Genomic DNA, 18316 nt, shown 5'->3' with positions numbered 1-18316 from the left:
AGATGTTAATGGAAACAACGCTGTTTAAACAGAATTACTGGCGACACTTATGCCGAGCTATTAAATTATTGACTGTGTAATTACAGGCACTTTAAAAACAAAAGGAGGAGAGTAGCCTATAGCTGAGTTACATAAAAACACCAAATTTTGCTCTTTATTTCATTCTTAATAACCGTTTTATGAATGTGAGGTTGTGTATGCAGGACTCTAGAGGAAATGAATGACTGTTGCTGGGTGGTCAGAGTGGATTTATCACTTGTCAACGCTTGCTGTTTTCTCCACTAAGGTCACAAAGACACAGATTTAGAGGAAACAAACATATCCTTCTCATGAACCTCAACACCAATGCCTCATAACGGATATAAGCAGCTGTCAATTATGAACATACAATTAATGAGTCCATAATAAATTTAAAGGTACAGTATACATTTAAATATTTAATTACACAGACATTCAGGATTGACATTATTGAGAGAAAGCACATGATTAATTTATTAACTATTGGTAACGTAAAGTTGTTGATTGTTTATGGTGGGAGATATGTACTGTAAATGAAGGTGAACCTGAAAGAGATCTGAACAACAGTTGTACAGTTCATCAGTAAAATGCATTCAATATTCTTTGTCTATACAAAATGAGAAGGTTTCTAAATGATAAATGCTCATATCTAAAGCAAGTAAATGACTGGCCACTTTTTAGGGTACACTAGTAGTGTAATAGTAGTAGTAAACTTATGCCAAAAAAGAGATTTCTACTAATAAAAATAATGTATATTTTGGGTCATATTCAACTGAAAAATATCAAACTAAAATAAAAACATTGAAATTAAATCTAAGATTAAGAAAATTCACTGATTTGTTTGAAGTATTGTTTCAATATTTGTACAAAATTTGACAAACTTAAAGGGATAGTTTGCCCAAAAAATGTAATTGTCATCATTTACTCTCTTCACTTGTTCCAAACATTCAAGTTTTTTCTGTTGAACCAAAAAGCAGATATTTTGAAGAATGCTGAAAACCTGTAACCATTGACTTTCATGGTATTTTATTTTCCTACTATGCATATCAATGGTTACAGGTTTTTCAGCTTTTGTCAAAACATCTTCTTTTGTGTTTAACAGAACCCAGCAATTGTTTTTCGTTTTCAATAGATGTCTAATAGATGTCTAAACATGGTCGTCTTGGCAAAAACAATGTTAAATTTGGGCTGTCAGTAAAAATCAAACAGACATCTAAGTATAAGCCAAAGCAACCTATATCAAATAAACATAAATGAATGACTACACATATAAAGTCTGTCTTATCTGTCTATTTGACGACTAGTCTAGTTTTGGGCTTTTCTAAGATGTCTATTAGATTTTCCTTGACTGCCCAAGTTTAGACTTCCAGCAGACACACATCATTAGACGTTAATATAAGGTTGGATTTAGGTTGCCAGCATCTGAGGACAATGTTATTTTGTTGTGCCTGCTGGGTTGTTTTAGCCAAGCTGTAATTAACACAGGGAAGAAACCAACTCATAAAAATGTACAACCACTTGAGGGTGAGTAAACAGTGAGTGAATTATAATTTTTTTTGTGGGTGAACTATCCCTTTAAAAAAAAAGCTAATACGAAACTTAAATCAGACTACCCAGCAAGCGTTTTTGTTTTCAAAAGATGTCTAATAGATGTCTAATAGACATCTAAATATAGTCGACTTGGTTGAAACAAGGCTAAATTTGGGCTGTCAGTAAAAATCAAATATATGAATAGGCTAAAACCAGACTAGTCATCAAATAAACAGACATGAATGACTACACATATAAAGTCTGTCTAGTCTATTTGACGACTAGTTTTGGCCTATTCTTAGATGTCTATTAGATTTTCACTGACAACCCATGCTTAACTTTGCTTTAGCCAAGCTGTCTACGTTTAGACGTCTATTAGTTGTCTATTAAACACTAAATTGTTTGCTAGGAAGAAATTAACTTGTAACAATTTAAAACCACTTGAGGGTGAGTAAACAGTGAGTGCATTTTAATTTTGTTGGGTGAACTAGACCTTACAATAAAAGTAAAAACAAATCTAAAATCAGACTAGTTTTATGATTTATAATATTTTAACAGCTCCAGTCACAATGTCCTTTCCTGCATGCACAAGCTCTGCATTAATATTCTAGAGAAGATTAGATACTCTCTTCAAAGGCATAACAGAAAATTTGTCAAAATTTGGAATGCCCTTTTTTCTTATGTTAAAACTCTCCAGCTGGATCTACACTGATCACCCTGGACAATGATAATACATCAGTTTGTTATCCTTCATTACTCAAATTGTAACATTGAGATTATTGCATAAATATAGACTTCTGCCCCGCATTATTTGTGTACTTTGGTTTTATTTAATTTTATTATTATTTTAAAATTAATTTATTATTGTTTTTATTATTATTATTGGTATTTATGCATTGTTTTTTTATTATTATTTCTATAAGGTTTGTTTATATTTGTAAAATGCAAAAATGTTAAATAAATCATAAACAAAACAAAAAAAAAAAAGATTTCACATACATATTTAAATTGAGCTGAAACAACACAATTCTTGTTTTTTGTTTTTTTGGGGGGGGGGGGGGGGGGCTTAATAGTTTTAGGTTTAACTCACATAAATTTGAAAACAAAACTAACTTAACCAACTTAACTTAATTCCTTCATGCTGTCCCAACACATATCGATTGTGTGGAACCCAGCCTTTTTACAGTGTAGACTTGAACTTAATACTGCAACTGACAACAGACCTGTCATCATTTGAATGCCAACACTATGCTTCTGAGCACAACACACTACACAGCACCTCCAACCAAACAAACTCCATCCAGAACTGTCAGCCTGCTTTCCAACAGTACAGAAGTGCCACCAAGATGTGTTTGCCTCACAGTTATTTGTCATTAATCTCGAGCTTTCTCTTTGTCTTCTCCCACTCTCAGTGGCCACATGTTGTGACAGCAAGCTGCCGCCGCTCAACACATCAAAACACCTTTCCTTGCCAAGAAAAACTCCAACCTTTCTGAGTCAACAAAACACCCAAGCAGCAAAACACACCGCAAAAGAGACAGACAAAGTGTTAAAGTTGCTCTCCGGCTCTACCTTTCCCTCGGCCCAGCAGAAGCAGATGTTGCTGGAGGTGCTGAGGATATCCGTAATGAAGCCCGAAATTCCCAGACGCATGGTGCCGGCTCAGCGGGGACAGATGGACAGACGGGATGAATGAAAGAGAGTTGATGACAGAAGAAGGGAGGAGAGGTTTGGGATGTTGTCAGTGTGGAGAGTGAGGCGAGAGTGGGAGAGACAAGGAAAAACTGAGAGAGAGAGAGAAAAAGAGAGAGAGAGAGAGAGAGAGAGAGAGAGAGAGAGAGAGTTTCCTCCACTCTCAAGCGCAGGACCTGTGCTCTCTGTACACCGACTCACACACACACACAACAGGTGCAGCCTCGAACCGACCAGCCAATGGCAACTGTCCTCCCCCTCCACATACACACGAGAGCGCGCGCGCGCGCACACACACACACGCGCGCACGCACACACACACACACACACACACACACACACACACACACACACACACACACACACACACACACACACACACACACACACACACACACACACACAGAGAGAGAGAGAGAGAGAGTCATGAGCCTTGATTCTAGCTGACATGCCCTCTCACACACATAAACATGCATCCAATAACACAGGCAGTCCTCTGCGCGCTGTAGGGTGGCTCTGTGTAAATCTTCCTCAGCTTGTGGATGTCTACACGCAAAGCTGCTTTTGAAAAATGCACAGCACACACACTCTTGTAAACAAAGTTGTAAATATAAGTCAAGATTAATTGAGTAGTAGTGTAATCATATGTTACTAATCTTATATTAAATGCTGATATCCCAAAGTGGAATCTTCAGAACTGGAAGTGGATTTCCCAAAAAAAAAAAAAAACAGAAGAAGAAGAAAAGAATGTGATACAGGATTGGAACAACATCAGGCCTGTAGCCAGCCTGGTGAAAGGGGTGGTTCTTTTTTCTCAAAAAGTGGATCTTTTTGCCGTTATTAGCCCCCTTTTCTATTAAATTTTTAGATTTAAATGCTACATTTTAGTGACATTTGTAAGCACTGTTTTAGCTGGATTAGCTTGCCGGATGGTCATCATAATTATAATTTTTGACATACCAAACATATTTCCCTAAAGATTTAAAATAATGAAAAATGAATAAATACTGATTTTTAAATTACAAATTTATTACATCTTATTACGTCATTAAAAACAAAGTCATCTGTTAAAAAAGTTTTACATTAAAAACTAGCCTATTGTCAATTTCTAGGCAAATAACAAACTTGCTAGCACATTTAACTTTCCTCCATTAGAATTTGGTAATAAATAAATAATAATAATGTTATGTAGAGCTTCACAAGCTCTCTCTTGTAGAAAAAACATTTGACAATTTTTGGATACCAACAATAGCCCAGTTCGTATTTAAATAATTTTAATATGGTCCACTTTTGGTGCTTCACACCTATTTATTGGTTGTTTTTTGATTTAAGAATAAGGTCCAAGATTGATAATAAAACTTACTTGTAAGACATTTTCTCTATTTAAAAACAACACAGTTAGTCATTACTAAAAGATTATTAAAAACATTTATTTTTGATTTTATTTTTATTAGATTTTTTTTAGGAGTTCAGTGCTCTTATTCATAAAACCTGGTGTTCACTGTAAACAATAGTCAAAAATTAGCAGATTTCAGTATTTGTTTTATTTTTTCCATTTATTTATGCATTTGAATAGCATTATGTGAGCTTAATCTTTCTTCCAACAACTTTTACCTTTAAAAAGTTTTTAAAAAGTGAATTTATGAAAATGTTTAATGTTTTAAAGTCATATATTGTCTGAATTGGAGTTGAAAATTACGCTACAGAAACCTTGTAATAAACTGGCAGTACATATTCGGTTATTTCAAAGACTTACAGTTGAAGTCAGAATTATTAGCCCCCTTTGAATTTCTTTTCTTTTTTAAATATTTCCCAAATGATTTTTAACACAGCTGAAGAATTTTTTTCTTCTAAAGAAAGTCTTAATTGTTTTATTTTCGACAATTTTTTAAACACCATTTTAAGGACAAAATTATTAGCCCCTTTAAGCAAATTTTTTTTCGATAGTCTACAGAACAAACCATCATTATACAATAACTTGCCTAATTACCCTAACCTGTCTAGTTAATAACCTAATTAAGCCTTTAAATGTCACTTTAAGCTGTATAGAAGTGTCTTGAAAAAATTTGTAGTCAAATATTGTTTAATGTTATCATGGCAAAGATCAAATAAATCAGTTATCAGAAATGAGTAACTAAAACTATTATGTTTAGAAATGTGTTGAAAAAATCTGCTCTCTGTTAAACAGAAATTGGGGAAATAAATAAACCGGGCTAATAATTCTGACTTCTGTATTTCTCTATATATGAAAGATGACTTCTCGTCACATTCTCATGTTTTCTTGCAGAGCTGGATGTTGGATTCTACAAAAAATAATTGTTAGATTAGCTGACCTGATTAGCTGAAGTCACACCGAAGCAACAGCCAACAGAGGATTCTGCTTGGTCTTAAAGCCTTTTTGATGCGTTATTTTCACAATTTATCTAACATAGCAGTCAATATAGGGCAAATAAGCTCATGTATGGGACAAATTCTGGACCTTTGTCGGTGAGGGGTGGGTCTTTCAAACCAACTGAACCCCCTAGTTTGGGTCACTCAAAGAACCATTTTAAAGGAGGCCTATCATACAAAATCAACATTTGGAAGATGTCTGGACAGAAATATGGTGCAACCCAGGCTCATTGTGGATATGTACCCATGTCCACATATCTGGGGACATCAAAATACGTCACCAGAGATACATCTGCTCGCTGTTTTTGTTTTTTGCAAATCCACTGCAAAAGACCAATTATGCAGTGGATGAGCCACAATTCAGAACTGGGAAACACCCATACACTCTCACATTCACACACACTCTCACATTCACACACACTCTCACACATTCTCACACACACACACTCTCTCACACACACACACACACACACACACACACACACACACACACACACACACACACACACACACACACACACACACACACACACACACACTCTCACACACACACTCTCACACACACACACATACACTCTCACACACACACACACACACACACACACACACACAAACACACACACACACACACACACACACACACACACACACACACACACACACACACACACACACACACACACACACACAAACACACACACACAAACACACACACAAACACACACACAAACACACACACACAAACACTCACACAAACACACACACAAACACACACACGCGTGCACATTTAGTCAATTTAGTCCATCCAATTTACCTACAGTATAGCGCATGTTTTTGGACGGTGGGGGAAAAAAGACGACCAGAGGAAACCCATGCCAACACTGGGGGAACATCCACACAGAAATGCCAACTGGCCCAGCCGGGACTCGAACCAGCGACCTTCTTGCTGTGAGGCGACAGAGCTAACCACTATGTTTATTTATTGAATTATTGCTATCAGTTCGTCAAAAGCACAAACAATCATTTAGCAAACTCACAACAGGTCTGTCTTTAAAGGATTAAAAGTTTAAAGGTTATCAGTTATTGTTAAAAAATCAGTTTCTATATAAATAAAAGGACTACTGTGTGTACAACAAGCTCCCACTCGAGTTTAACACCACTCACAATTTCTTCATAAATGCAAATCTCCAGCGTTTTCCAGTCCGAGTGACAGCACTGAACTGCTCTGACAACACTTTCCATGTGTCTCTGCATAAGCTGACCCCCAGTGACATTTCCAGCCAGAAAACTGAAACAAACACAACATTCTTATCAAATGTCACACCGCTGAAGCCTAGAGTAAAATCTGTGTAACATTTACATCCACTGAATGTAGCATGGAGAAAAACAATCACACTTGAGTAAAAATAGGTTCCTGAGTCAACTCCAAGTGGATTATACTTTTTTTAAATCACTATATGAGATGCTGATGCTTTTTTTATAGACTTAATTATAATCTAATTTGATAGTAATGCAATAATATGCACCTTTTGTAAAGCTGCTCTGAAACAATAATTATTGTAAAAAGCGCTACAAATAAACTAGATGGCTAAATATGCCAAGCACAAATCAGTTAGCAAATGTTAGATTAACATCTTTGCTATCGATTACATGGTAACACTTTAGTTGTGTTTAGATCACGTTGGGCACATTCCTTTAAAAGAGTAATTAGTTATAGTTACGAGTTACTTCTCACAAATAGTAACTGAGTTAATAACTTTATTGTGAATGGGATACTGACAAGGAGGTGCAGATCCAAATGCAGGGTTTATTATGCAGAGAATGGTCCGACAAGCAACAGACAACACAGGAGCAAACTGATGTATACGGTTAATCCAGAGTCGTGATCAATAAACAGGCAGATGGTCATTAGACAGGCAGTGGGCAATGTAAAACAAACAAGGCAAGGGTCAAAACCGGCAAGGCAAGAAAAACACTTTGTGATGTTCACAATCAGTATAACAAGACTCAGCAAAGAGGTGTCCGTGTGTGCTGTGTATATAGTAATCAGTTCATGTGCAGCTCCCAGCTATAAGTGTGTTTGATCTACTGAATGAGAAACAGGTGTGTGTGAGAAATGCATGACTGGAACTTGTAGTTCTTTTCCTGGCAGATTTGTAGTTTTCTAGCAATCTGCATGGGCTAGATTGCTGGTGAATGTGATAATAACTGAGTAACTAATTACCAGAAGTAAAGAAAGTAATTATTGCAATCTTATTTGTCAAATGACTATAAAACATTTTACACTAATCTACACTATTTGTGGGACGATATGAGAGACAACAGCAGCATGTCCTTAACTCTATATCTAGATATTATTTTGTTTAATTCTGTCAGGGTAATGAGTGTTTGCGAGAGAAAAATGAAGTTTTATTTGCTTTGACGTTGTGGCTTCCTCTCCTCCTTTGGTAGCAGAGCACCTGCATAGCCACTATTTTCGTGGTGGCATGTGACTACGTGAGACACTTGATTGGATTAGAATTACTTGTCACCAATGCAGACTCTTTTTTTTTTCCTGGGCATAAGTTGCATGATACATAAACATTCTTGCCTTTCACCTCAATGAGGGGAAAACAGTGCTAATATTTCCAGTTTGCAAGGGCTACCTTTTAACTTGTTGGATTTGCCATCGTTCTGACTTCTGGTAGTTGGTGTGTGCCACTTAAGCCTGGTTTATGCTTCTGCCTCGAGTGACCGGCATGACCCACAGGAGTCGTGCCTTTATACTTTAATTATTAGTTATTAGTAATTACATAATGGTTGGTTAAAGCTGTGAATTGTGACCTTATGTAGAAAAGATGCACCTCCAGTACAGATATTAACATTGGGAGTTACAGAATAACCGCAGATTGTTCTTGACATAGGAATAAACAACTACTCCTTTGCTTAGTTTGTTAGGACTGTTTTATGAAATGGATGTTGTACCACAAACATGAACAATTTATTTACAGCACTTAAAAACTAAAAGATTTTAATATTGGTTATTAGTTCATTTTATTATTAGAGCATTTATTCATGAAAAAGATGATTGCTATAGCCAGGAAAATCATTGGACATTTAGATTATAAATATTTTATAACTTTCTTCAGGACTGGAGGAGTAGTTAATAATATACCAATACATCATTTATAGATTTATTTATTTATTTGTATTCATCTAATTATTAAAAATAATATGATTGAATATAGCTTGTGTGTGATATCAACAATAGGCACAATGGCTCAGGGGTTAGCACTGTCACTTGTCACTGTCACACTGTCAGTTGGCATTTCAGTGTGGAGTTTGCGTGTTCTCCCCGTGTTGGCGTGGGTTTCCTCCGGGTTCTCCTGTTTCCCTCAGAGCCCAAAGACATGCGGTATAAGTGAATTAAACAAACTAAATTGGCCATAGTGTATGTGTGTGTGAGAATGAGTGTGTATGGGTACTGTATGGGTGTTCCCAGTACTGGGCTGTGACTGGAAGGGCATCTGCTTTGTAAGACAAATGCCGTAATAGCTGTCGGTTCTAGCTGCTGTGGCGACCCATGATATATAAAGGACTAAGCCGAAGAAGGGGTGCACGGTGGCCAATGGATAGCACGATCCCCTCACAACAAGAAGGTTGGTGGTTCGAGCCACGGCTGTGTGGAGTTTGCATGAGCACACTCCGGGTGCTCCGGTTTCCCCCACAAGTCCAAAAACATGCGGTATAGGTGAATTGCGTAGGCTAAATTGTCCGTAGTGTATGTGTGTAAATGAGAGTGAATATATGTTTTCCAGTGATGGGTTGCAGCTGGAAGGGCATCCGCTGCGTAAAAGCTTATACTGGAATAGTTGGAGGTTCGTTCCGCTGTGGCTACCCCAGATTAATCAAGGGACAAAGCCGGAAATAACATAAATAAATGAATGAATGTAATATTAACTAGACATTTTGGAAAATCTGATTCACACAGGATCTATTTTTAAAATATTGAGTTGCAGAACTGGCTCTATGTAGTTTTTGCTGTACTTGTATCTCTTATATGTCTATGATAAAGTAACTCTGTTATTATAATTTGTTTCAATGTGAACTGTGTTGCAATTTTAAAAAAGAAAGAAAGAAAAGATGAACATTTAAGGGCCTTTACAAAGAACATGCTCTTGCATTCATCTAAACGGCTTATTTAGTCGGCATACAAAAAAATCTCTTTGACCAGCTGTTGACATATTACAGCGGTTTATATTTAGCTGTTTTGAGTGCATAAATACAGTACATCCTTTAAGCCAATGAAAGGTTACAATTCCTTTTAAAAATTAAAATGTTTGCACTAACAAAACACAAATAGCACAAGTATTAACATTTACTGCACAGGAACTGAAAAAACAAAATAATTCTGAGCATGTTTATGGAGCTTGAACTTCCTTTTACAAAATAGATCCGCAGATAGCATCTCTATTTTATACAGTGCAACCGGAAAGTATTGATAGCGCTTCACTTTACCCACTTTTTTATGTTACAGCCTTATTCCAAAATTGATTAAATTAATTTATTTCCTCAAAATTCTACACACAATACCCTATACCGACAATGTGGAAACCGATTTTTTTAATTGATGCAAATTTATTAAAAATAAAAAACCTGAAAAATCACATGCACATAAGTATTCACAGTCTTTGCCGTAAAAGCTCTAAATTGAGCTCAGGTACATTCTGTTTCCACTGATCACTCTTGAGATGTTTCAGCAGTTTAATTGGAGTTCACCTGTGGTAAATTATATTGATTGGACATGATTTGAAAAGGTATACACCAGTCTATATAAGGTCCCAGGGTTGACAGCGCATGTCAAAGCACAAACCAAGCATGAAGTCAAAGGAAGTGTCTGTAGACCTCCGAGACAGGATTGTCTCGAGGCAAAAGACTGGGGAAAATTACAGAAAAAAATCTGCTGCTCTGAAAGTTCCATTGAGCACAGTGGCCTCCATCATCCGTAAGTGGAAGATGTTTAAACTGACCAGATCAATAACCCGATGGTCACTCTGTCTAAGCTCCAGCGCTCTTCTGTGGAGAGAGGACAACCTTACAGAAAGATGGAAGCCACTCCCTGCCTGGAATTTGCCAAAAGGCATCTGAAGGACTCTCTAAGTAACAAAATTCTCTGGTCTGATGGGACTAAAATTAAACCCTTCTGAGTGAATGCTTGGCATTACGTTTGGAGACAACCAGGCAGCACTCATCACCAGGCTAATACCATCCATGCTGTGTGGATGAATGCAGCAATGAAATGGCTTCACAACAACTTGGTGAATGTCCTTGTGTGGCCCGACCAGAGCCCAGATCTTAATCCTATTGAATATCTCTGGAGAGATCTGGAAATGGCAGTACACGGTCGTTTCCCATCCAACCCTAATAGAGCTTGAGAGGTAATGCAATGAGGAATGGTCTAAAATTTTCAAAGACAGGTGTGCCAAGCTTATTACATCATATTCAAAAAGACTTGAGGCTGTTATTGCCAAAAGTGCATCAACACAGCAAAGTAATTCTTATGTTTATGGGATTTTTCAGGTTTTTTATTTTTAATACATTATCAATTTAAAAAAATCTTTTTCACATTGTCATTATGGTGTATTGTTGGTAGAATGTTGAGGAAATAAATAAATGTAATTTATTTTGGAATAAGGCTGGAAAAAGTGAAGTGCTATGAATAGGCTACTTTCCAGATGCACTGTATCACTTTTTTTGGGAAACACTTTTGTTTAAGTCACAATTCACAGTACTAACAAACCATTAACTAACGCCACTAGTTTAATAAACTGCTAATTAGCTGTTTATAAATACACTAAAACATTTAAAGTCAAAAAGTCAAGAAAACAAATAATTTTATGTTGCTTTAACCTGTCAGTTAATCAGATTCCAACCATTTTTTTTAAGTTATACAAAGCTTAACTTAATACTTTTATTCAGTTTGATTGTTGTAAGTTGAGATGAACCGAAAAGTTCATTTGATTCAACTAAAACAATCATGGTTGTGGGGTGATAAGGTCGTAGGTTCGAATCCTGGCTGGGCCAGTTGCCATTTCTGTGTGGAGTTTCTGTGGGTTTCCTCCAGGAGCTCCAGTTTCATGCGCTACATGTGAATTGAATAAACTAAATTGGCCATAGTGTATGTGTGTGAAGGTGAAAGTGTATGGTGAGAAGAGTATGTATGTAATGTATGTAAGAGAGATGTATGTTTCCCAGTCCTAGGTTGCAGCTGGAAGGGCTTTCCGCTGCGTAAAACATAGATAAGTTAGCAGTTCATTCCGCTGTGGCGGCCCATGATGAATAAAGTGACTAAGCCGAAGGAAAATGAATGAATGAAAACAATTAAGGCAGCAAGATATTTATAAGTGTAGGTGTAGTGTGGTGTAAGATAAGTGTAGTTAGTAAGGTAGAAAAGAACTTGGTCAAAAATAAACATTAGGGGTTCATTTAAGGGTATAAAGGTAAACTATGTTAAATAATATATGTACCATTATTAATAACATAACTACACATTTTACAGATTTTTTTTTACAGTTTTTAAAATCACTGCCATTTTTTACAGTTATGCTAAGAAAAAAATAAATGATAAAATAGTACACATTCTAATTTACAAGTGTTCTAACATTCTGATGTTAAAAAATGCCGTCCGTCTCTGACCCCCCAGTGCTCTTAAGCAAAATAATTCAATGAGTGTTAACCAAAAAAAATAAATAAATAAATAAAACAAGCCCACAGAGTCTCCTGTTTTCATTACATCACTGTTCATTCCAAATGATATACAACTTCCCATTAGGAAACACAACTCCATCTCATATTAAACCAACAGCGCTCTGGCAAGAAAACAGCATCCGTATTTCTTCTCCACGGAGACTAGTTTGAGCTCATTATCATAAAAAAAAACATTGCGATCGATGCTATAAATAGAGAACAAAAAACACAGCATCAGCAGATCTGTGAGGTGTGACTCTCAGCATCCACCCGTCTTTTATTTTCCCCAACAGTACGTTCACCTGCCCATTAAACAAACACACACGCACATAAACAAACACAAGCACACACTTACTCGTGAGCTTTCCAAAGTCTTCGAGGAGGAGGAAGGAATTCGCGTTTGTTGAGCGGCACGATGCCAACAGCCGCCTGCATGACGGTAAAAAACTTTTTATACTTCATCTTGGCTTCATTCACAAACAAATTCTCCTGGAGAAACACAAACCGCCACACGCTCCTCTACAACTCTGGCTCTGCACCAACCTTGTCCAAACATGCCTTTTGTCTTTAAAAAAGAGGGAAAAAAAGACATTAATTTGGAGATTTGTATGGCTTACATAATACAGGGAAGACCTTTATAACATTAGACAAATGAAAACGGACTAGAGGGATAATTGTGTTACTAAGCCTGTGGAGATAATGCAGACTCTATTCTCTTTAATCCGTAACTACAGCTCAGAATGACTTTAGTGTGTTTAACATTGACCGGCAAGACGATACACTGCTTTACTGCTGTTCAAATCAACAGTGCGGATTTGGGTTGAATGTTGGGGGTGTGCTTACTGTTAACATTATTCATGAATAATTATCTATCTTTCTTACTTTCTTTCTTTCCGTCCGTCCGTCCATCCATCCATCCATCCATCTTTTTTCCTGGGAATAATATTTCTTAAGTAGCTGTTGACATGGAATTGTAGCAGATTTTGGCCAAAACCCAAACAATGCGAAGTTACATGAATTGCTCAGGTGTGAGTTTAAGACAGACTTTAACAGAATGTAAAAATCTTGATGATTCTGTGGGTCGCACCTATCAAATCTGATTTTTAATTTGTATTTCCTATTTGATTCAACTCAGGTGATTGGTCGGGCCATTCTACAGCTTGATTTTCTTTCTCTGAAAGCATTTGAGAGTTTCCTTGGCTGTGTTTTGGATCATTGTCTTGCTGAAATGTCCACCCTGGTTTCATCTTTATCATCTAATGTAGATGTTGAACTGAAGCAGCTAACATTAACTTACAATGAGTAATGAGTACAATCGAGTTAGATGGCTTTCACAATGAAAAATGATTGAGAAGAATAAATTTGGCAGTTTAGGTGAGAATCGGCTCATCAGTTTTAATCCATAAGTCATATGTAATTAGTTGTTGTTCAACTAAACATCTTTCAAACTACATGTTTCAAAGCATTTTGCAATTTGCACAAATTAAAAAGAAACTCCAATCTGATGTGATCAAGAATCTATTTGTTCAGAGAAACTTTCATTCATTCATTCTTTCATTCATTTTCATTTTGGCTTAGTCCCTGATTTATGCGACCTATGCATTTCATACTGAAACTGTACCTCTATATACATTTCTGGAGAGAGCCAAATACATCCCAGGAGCTACGTTTTTGTTTTCATGAATCCACTAGAGGCCGCTGTGTATGTTTTTCAGATCTCAAATTTCTCTGGCCAGTCCCATTTGCGCATGCTGTTCTCACATATACCCACCAGAGGGCGCTGTCGACTGACTGACTGACTGACTGACTGACTGAAAGACTCAATGACAGATTGACTGACCCACTCTCTTCCTTTCCTAAACCCAACCAATTTTATTAATTGACCTGCCCACCCACTTCCCAAAACCCAACAAACTATTTTCAAAAGCAATCCATAAATAGAAAAGCCCTTGTGTCATTTTTACAGCATTTTTATGTTTTACCACGTTTTCACCCTGTTATTTACTTGCTTATTTTACTTTTTGGATTCTGTTTTTTCTAACCCGCTTTCTGGAACCCGTTACTTACCGGACTCAAACCCCGTCGTTGTAGTCTACTCCTCTCTGCGTCTCAAGTCTACTAAGGTACATTGCGAGCCACTGGATAAACTGGTACCAAAAGGAAAGTCATCCATACAGGGGTAAGTGGTCAGCTGATAAGCGCGAAAAGGAATAGCGTCATACCGCCCCGTAGCATTCCCTTTAAAAATGAAATGCAGCCATACGTAGCTCTGGCTACATGATTCGTGGTCTCCATAAATGTATAGGGCTACGTTTTCAGAACGAGCATGTTGTATTTATCAGGGAATTGTCAACTATTCCAGCATATGTTTTACACAGCAGATGCCCTTCCAGCCGCAACCCAGTTCTGGAAAACACACACACACACACACACACACACACGCTACAGCCAATTTAGTTAATCCAATTCACCTACTGTATATCACATGTCTTTGGACTGTGAGGGAAACCGGAGCACCCGGAGGAAACCCACATCAACATGGGAAGAACATGCAAACTCCACACAGAAATGCCAACTGACCCAGCCGGGGCTCGAACCAGCAACATTCTTGCTATGAGGCAACAGGGCTAAGCACTGAGCTACCATGCCCCACCAGATCTGACCTTAAATGTTTAGAAAAAATATATCCTTTGAGTATTGCGACGTGTTGACATTTTAAAGTCATTTTTGACTTGTATGCCTGCATTTTTTGGCTCTTCCACACTGCCAGGCCCAGTTCAGCAGAAATATGTGCACGCACCTTTCTGCACAATCTAAGTAGTGAACACGTGTAAAAAACACACATAGGATGAGTAATCACTTGTCAGGGTTTGTAGGCAGTGAGCCAGTGAGAGCTCTGGAAATGAAATTACTCGACGGACGGATTACGCTCGCGTTGCTTACAAGCACAAAGTGGGATTTTGCTGTCAAAGAGCTCGAGGTGAGACAGGGGGAAATTTCCGCGTATTAAGTCTATGAATAGGTCTGTTTTGGCCTCACAGATGTGTTGGAGCGAGCCACGGCGAAAGGATTTGAAAGCATTTTCTCACGCACATAAAAAGCCATAAAAGCTTATGATTTGATATGGTAGTAATAGGCTATATGATTTAACAACCATAAGACATTATCCGTTATGGATGAACGAATGCATTAGCTGCTAGAGACTGTGATAAGCAGCAGCTCTGACCAGACAATATTAATGCACTTGTTCGGTATTATTAGAGCTGAAAGCCAGGCATTTAGGGTTTAGGATTAGTGCAGAAAAATGGTTTGCTTTACTGTCATATTCAGTGTTATTTTGAGTAACAATTAGTTATTATAAAAATAAAAAAATATATATTCATATTTTAGTTATTTTGTAATTTACTTAGTTTTAATATGAACTAAATAAAAATGAGAGATCTCTATAGGCAAAATGCCTTTTTTTTTATTAATGTTAGGCCAACTTATGTTAGGATATTTGACTGATGTCAAATATCTGACAATTCCCCAGCAAGCACACAAGACATTATTAATAAGATGTTAATATTAGGTTAGATTTAGGTCGTGGCATCAGGGGATCAAAATTCAATGGTTATCTAGCAATTAAGGACAACATTATTTTGACGTCCAATAATGATGCTAAATGACGTTGATATTTGGATGATTTTTAGGTTGTGTTGGAAAGTGACCAAAATCCAAAGTCGAGCAAACATCTTAAACCAACGTCATATTGAGGTCAAATACTGACATTTATTCGTCAGGTATGGCAACCAAAATCCAACGTTCGATATACATCATAGTGGTAACATCAAGCTGAAACATCATTAGTAGGGATGTAACGGTATCAGAATTTCACGGTACGATAATACCTCGGTATGAATGGCACGGTACGGTATTTATTGAATAATTTACAGGAAAAACAAAACTAATGAAAAGACTCGAAAAAAAGTGCCAAAAGTGTTTATTTACCTTAGCACTGAACATATCAATGACATACAAATTAGCCATCTATCTGTAAGTTTCGAAACAGGAACTTCAATTTTTCAATTTTAATAACAAAAAACTATTAAACCATATAAAAAAATAAAGTTTCAATTTAGTATTGTTGAAAACTCATCACATTCAACATTTAATCACTCACTCACTTAGATAGAGATGTTTTTTTTTAAAGAAAAATTATCATATAACTATAATCTGGTAAAAGCTGGGATCTCTGGGCATTTACAATGTCCCCTGCAACAGAAAAAAAACCTTCTCATTTGGGACTGAGGTTTCTGGGACAGAGAGATATGATTTAGCCAAGGTTAACAGCAGTGGGTAACATTGTGCATTGTCTTTCCATTACTTAAGAGGACAAGCCATGAGTGAGATAGAGGTCTCTTTGCGGTACAAGTCAATGTCTGCATTAATCTAACAAGTGTGTTGTGTTCTGCAGTCCCCATAACTGTTTTTAGTTGTATTCCCCGACTTATATTTCACCACAGTCTGGCAGTGCCTGCATACTGTTTTTTTCTTTGTCACCTTTTCTCCTTTTTTTGTATCTTTTTAGAAAGAAACCGAAATGCTTCCACACATCCGATTTAAAACCCGCTTTAGGTTCGATCATTTCCAGCTCTTTTTCTTCCCCGCTACTAGCAACACACTCCATTTCCGCATTACTGGATCTGTAGTGACAACAGACCGCAAAGGATGATGGCCACGCCTAGGCTGATGAGAATTGTAGTTCCTGCTACCTCCCGTTCTCTTCATTCGCCTAAGCAAACTTTTCTCAGAAATATAGTTTTATTGAGTCATGCGCCTACGGTAATATTGGTAAAAACATTACTATTGCGGTATGACGGTATTTACAATATTGTTACATCCCAAATCATTGGACATTATTATTTAGTTGGTTTTAGGTTGGATGTTGGACATTGACGTTGGCCTGAAGTTGAGTTCTGACATAAACACGATTTTCATTTCCAAACATGACGTTAGGGTACAACGTCAATCTGCATCATGTTGAAGTCTTGTGCTGGGTGTTTAAGGTAATTTCGCTCATCATACAGTAAACATCCGTCACCTTTCTTATCAGTGACATGCATCTAAACAGTCTCTGGGTCAATGCACCTAAAGATTTTGAACATCTTCTTGGACACTTTCAATGCTTCAAATGTTTTTTTAATGCTTCAATTATGAAGCACCCATGTCTTGAGGTAGTTCATTATGATGTGATTTACCTTCTATGTGCAGTTTGATTAGACAGGAATTGAATGACTGATTTTTCTAATCCCCATACAAAATAAAATATGAAGTAGTGTCTTCAGGTTGAAGGAAAGCAGTGGTGTAAAAGTACCAATACAGCACTAAAAATTTACTCAAGTGAAAGTAAAAGTACACATTTTTAAAACTACTTAGTAAATTACAATTTCTGAGAAAAACAACTCAATTACAGTAATCCGAGTATTTGTAATTAGTTACTTTACACCACTAGTCAGTTGGCATTTCTATGTGAAGTTTGAATATTTCCTGTGTTGGCGTGGGTTTCCTCCGGGTGCTCCGGTTTCCTCCAAAATCCAAAGACATGTGTTATAGGTGAATTGAGTAAGCTAAATTGGCCGTAGTGTATGTGTGTGAATGCAATAGTGTATGGAAGTTTCCCCATGTTGGGTTGCGGCTGGAAGCGCATCCACTGCATAAAACATATGCTGGATAAGTTGGCGGTTCATTCCACTGCGGCAATCCCTGAATAATAAAGGGACTAAGCTGAAAATAAAATGAATGAACCAAATAATTTTATTTTTAAGGCTTAAACTGAATTTAAATACAGACACCAAGATTTAATTGCACACCATACAAAACTTCATAAAACTTTTTGAAAATTAAATGTCATTTAACTCTATCAGTCATTTCCATAAAGCCTTATTTTAATCTTTAAAAAAAGACTACCCTGTGAAGG

The 18316-nt window shown here is 36.9% G+C and overlaps 1 protein-coding gene across 11 annotated transcripts in view; it reads right to left on the bottom strand.

Annotated features, from left to right (window-relative positions):
* The window catches only part of tjp2b (tight junction protein 2b (zona occludens 2)), a 201423-nt gene that overhangs the window by 160393 nt on the left and 22714 nt on the right, over positions 1 to 18316 (bottom strand). For 3 of the 11 annotated variants that reach the window (XM_073909318.1, XM_073909322.1, XM_068222923.2), the window contains exon 1: positions 3121 to 3566. The exons of 2 other annotated variants lie outside the window; for them this stretch is intronic. Coding sequence is in view for 5 of the 9 variants with exons in the window: in XM_068222923.2 (XP_068079024.1) it covers positions 3121 to 3201 (81 nt within the window). In the remaining 4 variants the exon portion in view is untranslated. Of the gene's footprint in view, positions 1 to 3120; positions 3567 to 12712; positions 12927 to 18316 lie in introns of those variants that run through there. 6 more of the 11 variants (XR_012383668.1, XM_073909320.1, XR_012383670.1 and 3 more) reach the window with 4 other exon arrangements.

This window comes from Danio rerio, chromosome 8 (genome assembly GCF_049306965.1).
Source record: "Danio rerio strain Tuebingen ecotype United States chromosome 8, GRCz12tu, whole genome shotgun sequence".
Classification (NCBI taxonomy): domain Eukaryota; kingdom Metazoa; phylum Chordata; class Actinopteri; order Cypriniformes; family Danionidae; genus Danio; species Danio rerio.
Note: the sequence above shows the minus strand (reverse complement) of the source record. Positions and strands in the feature narration are given on the sequence as shown.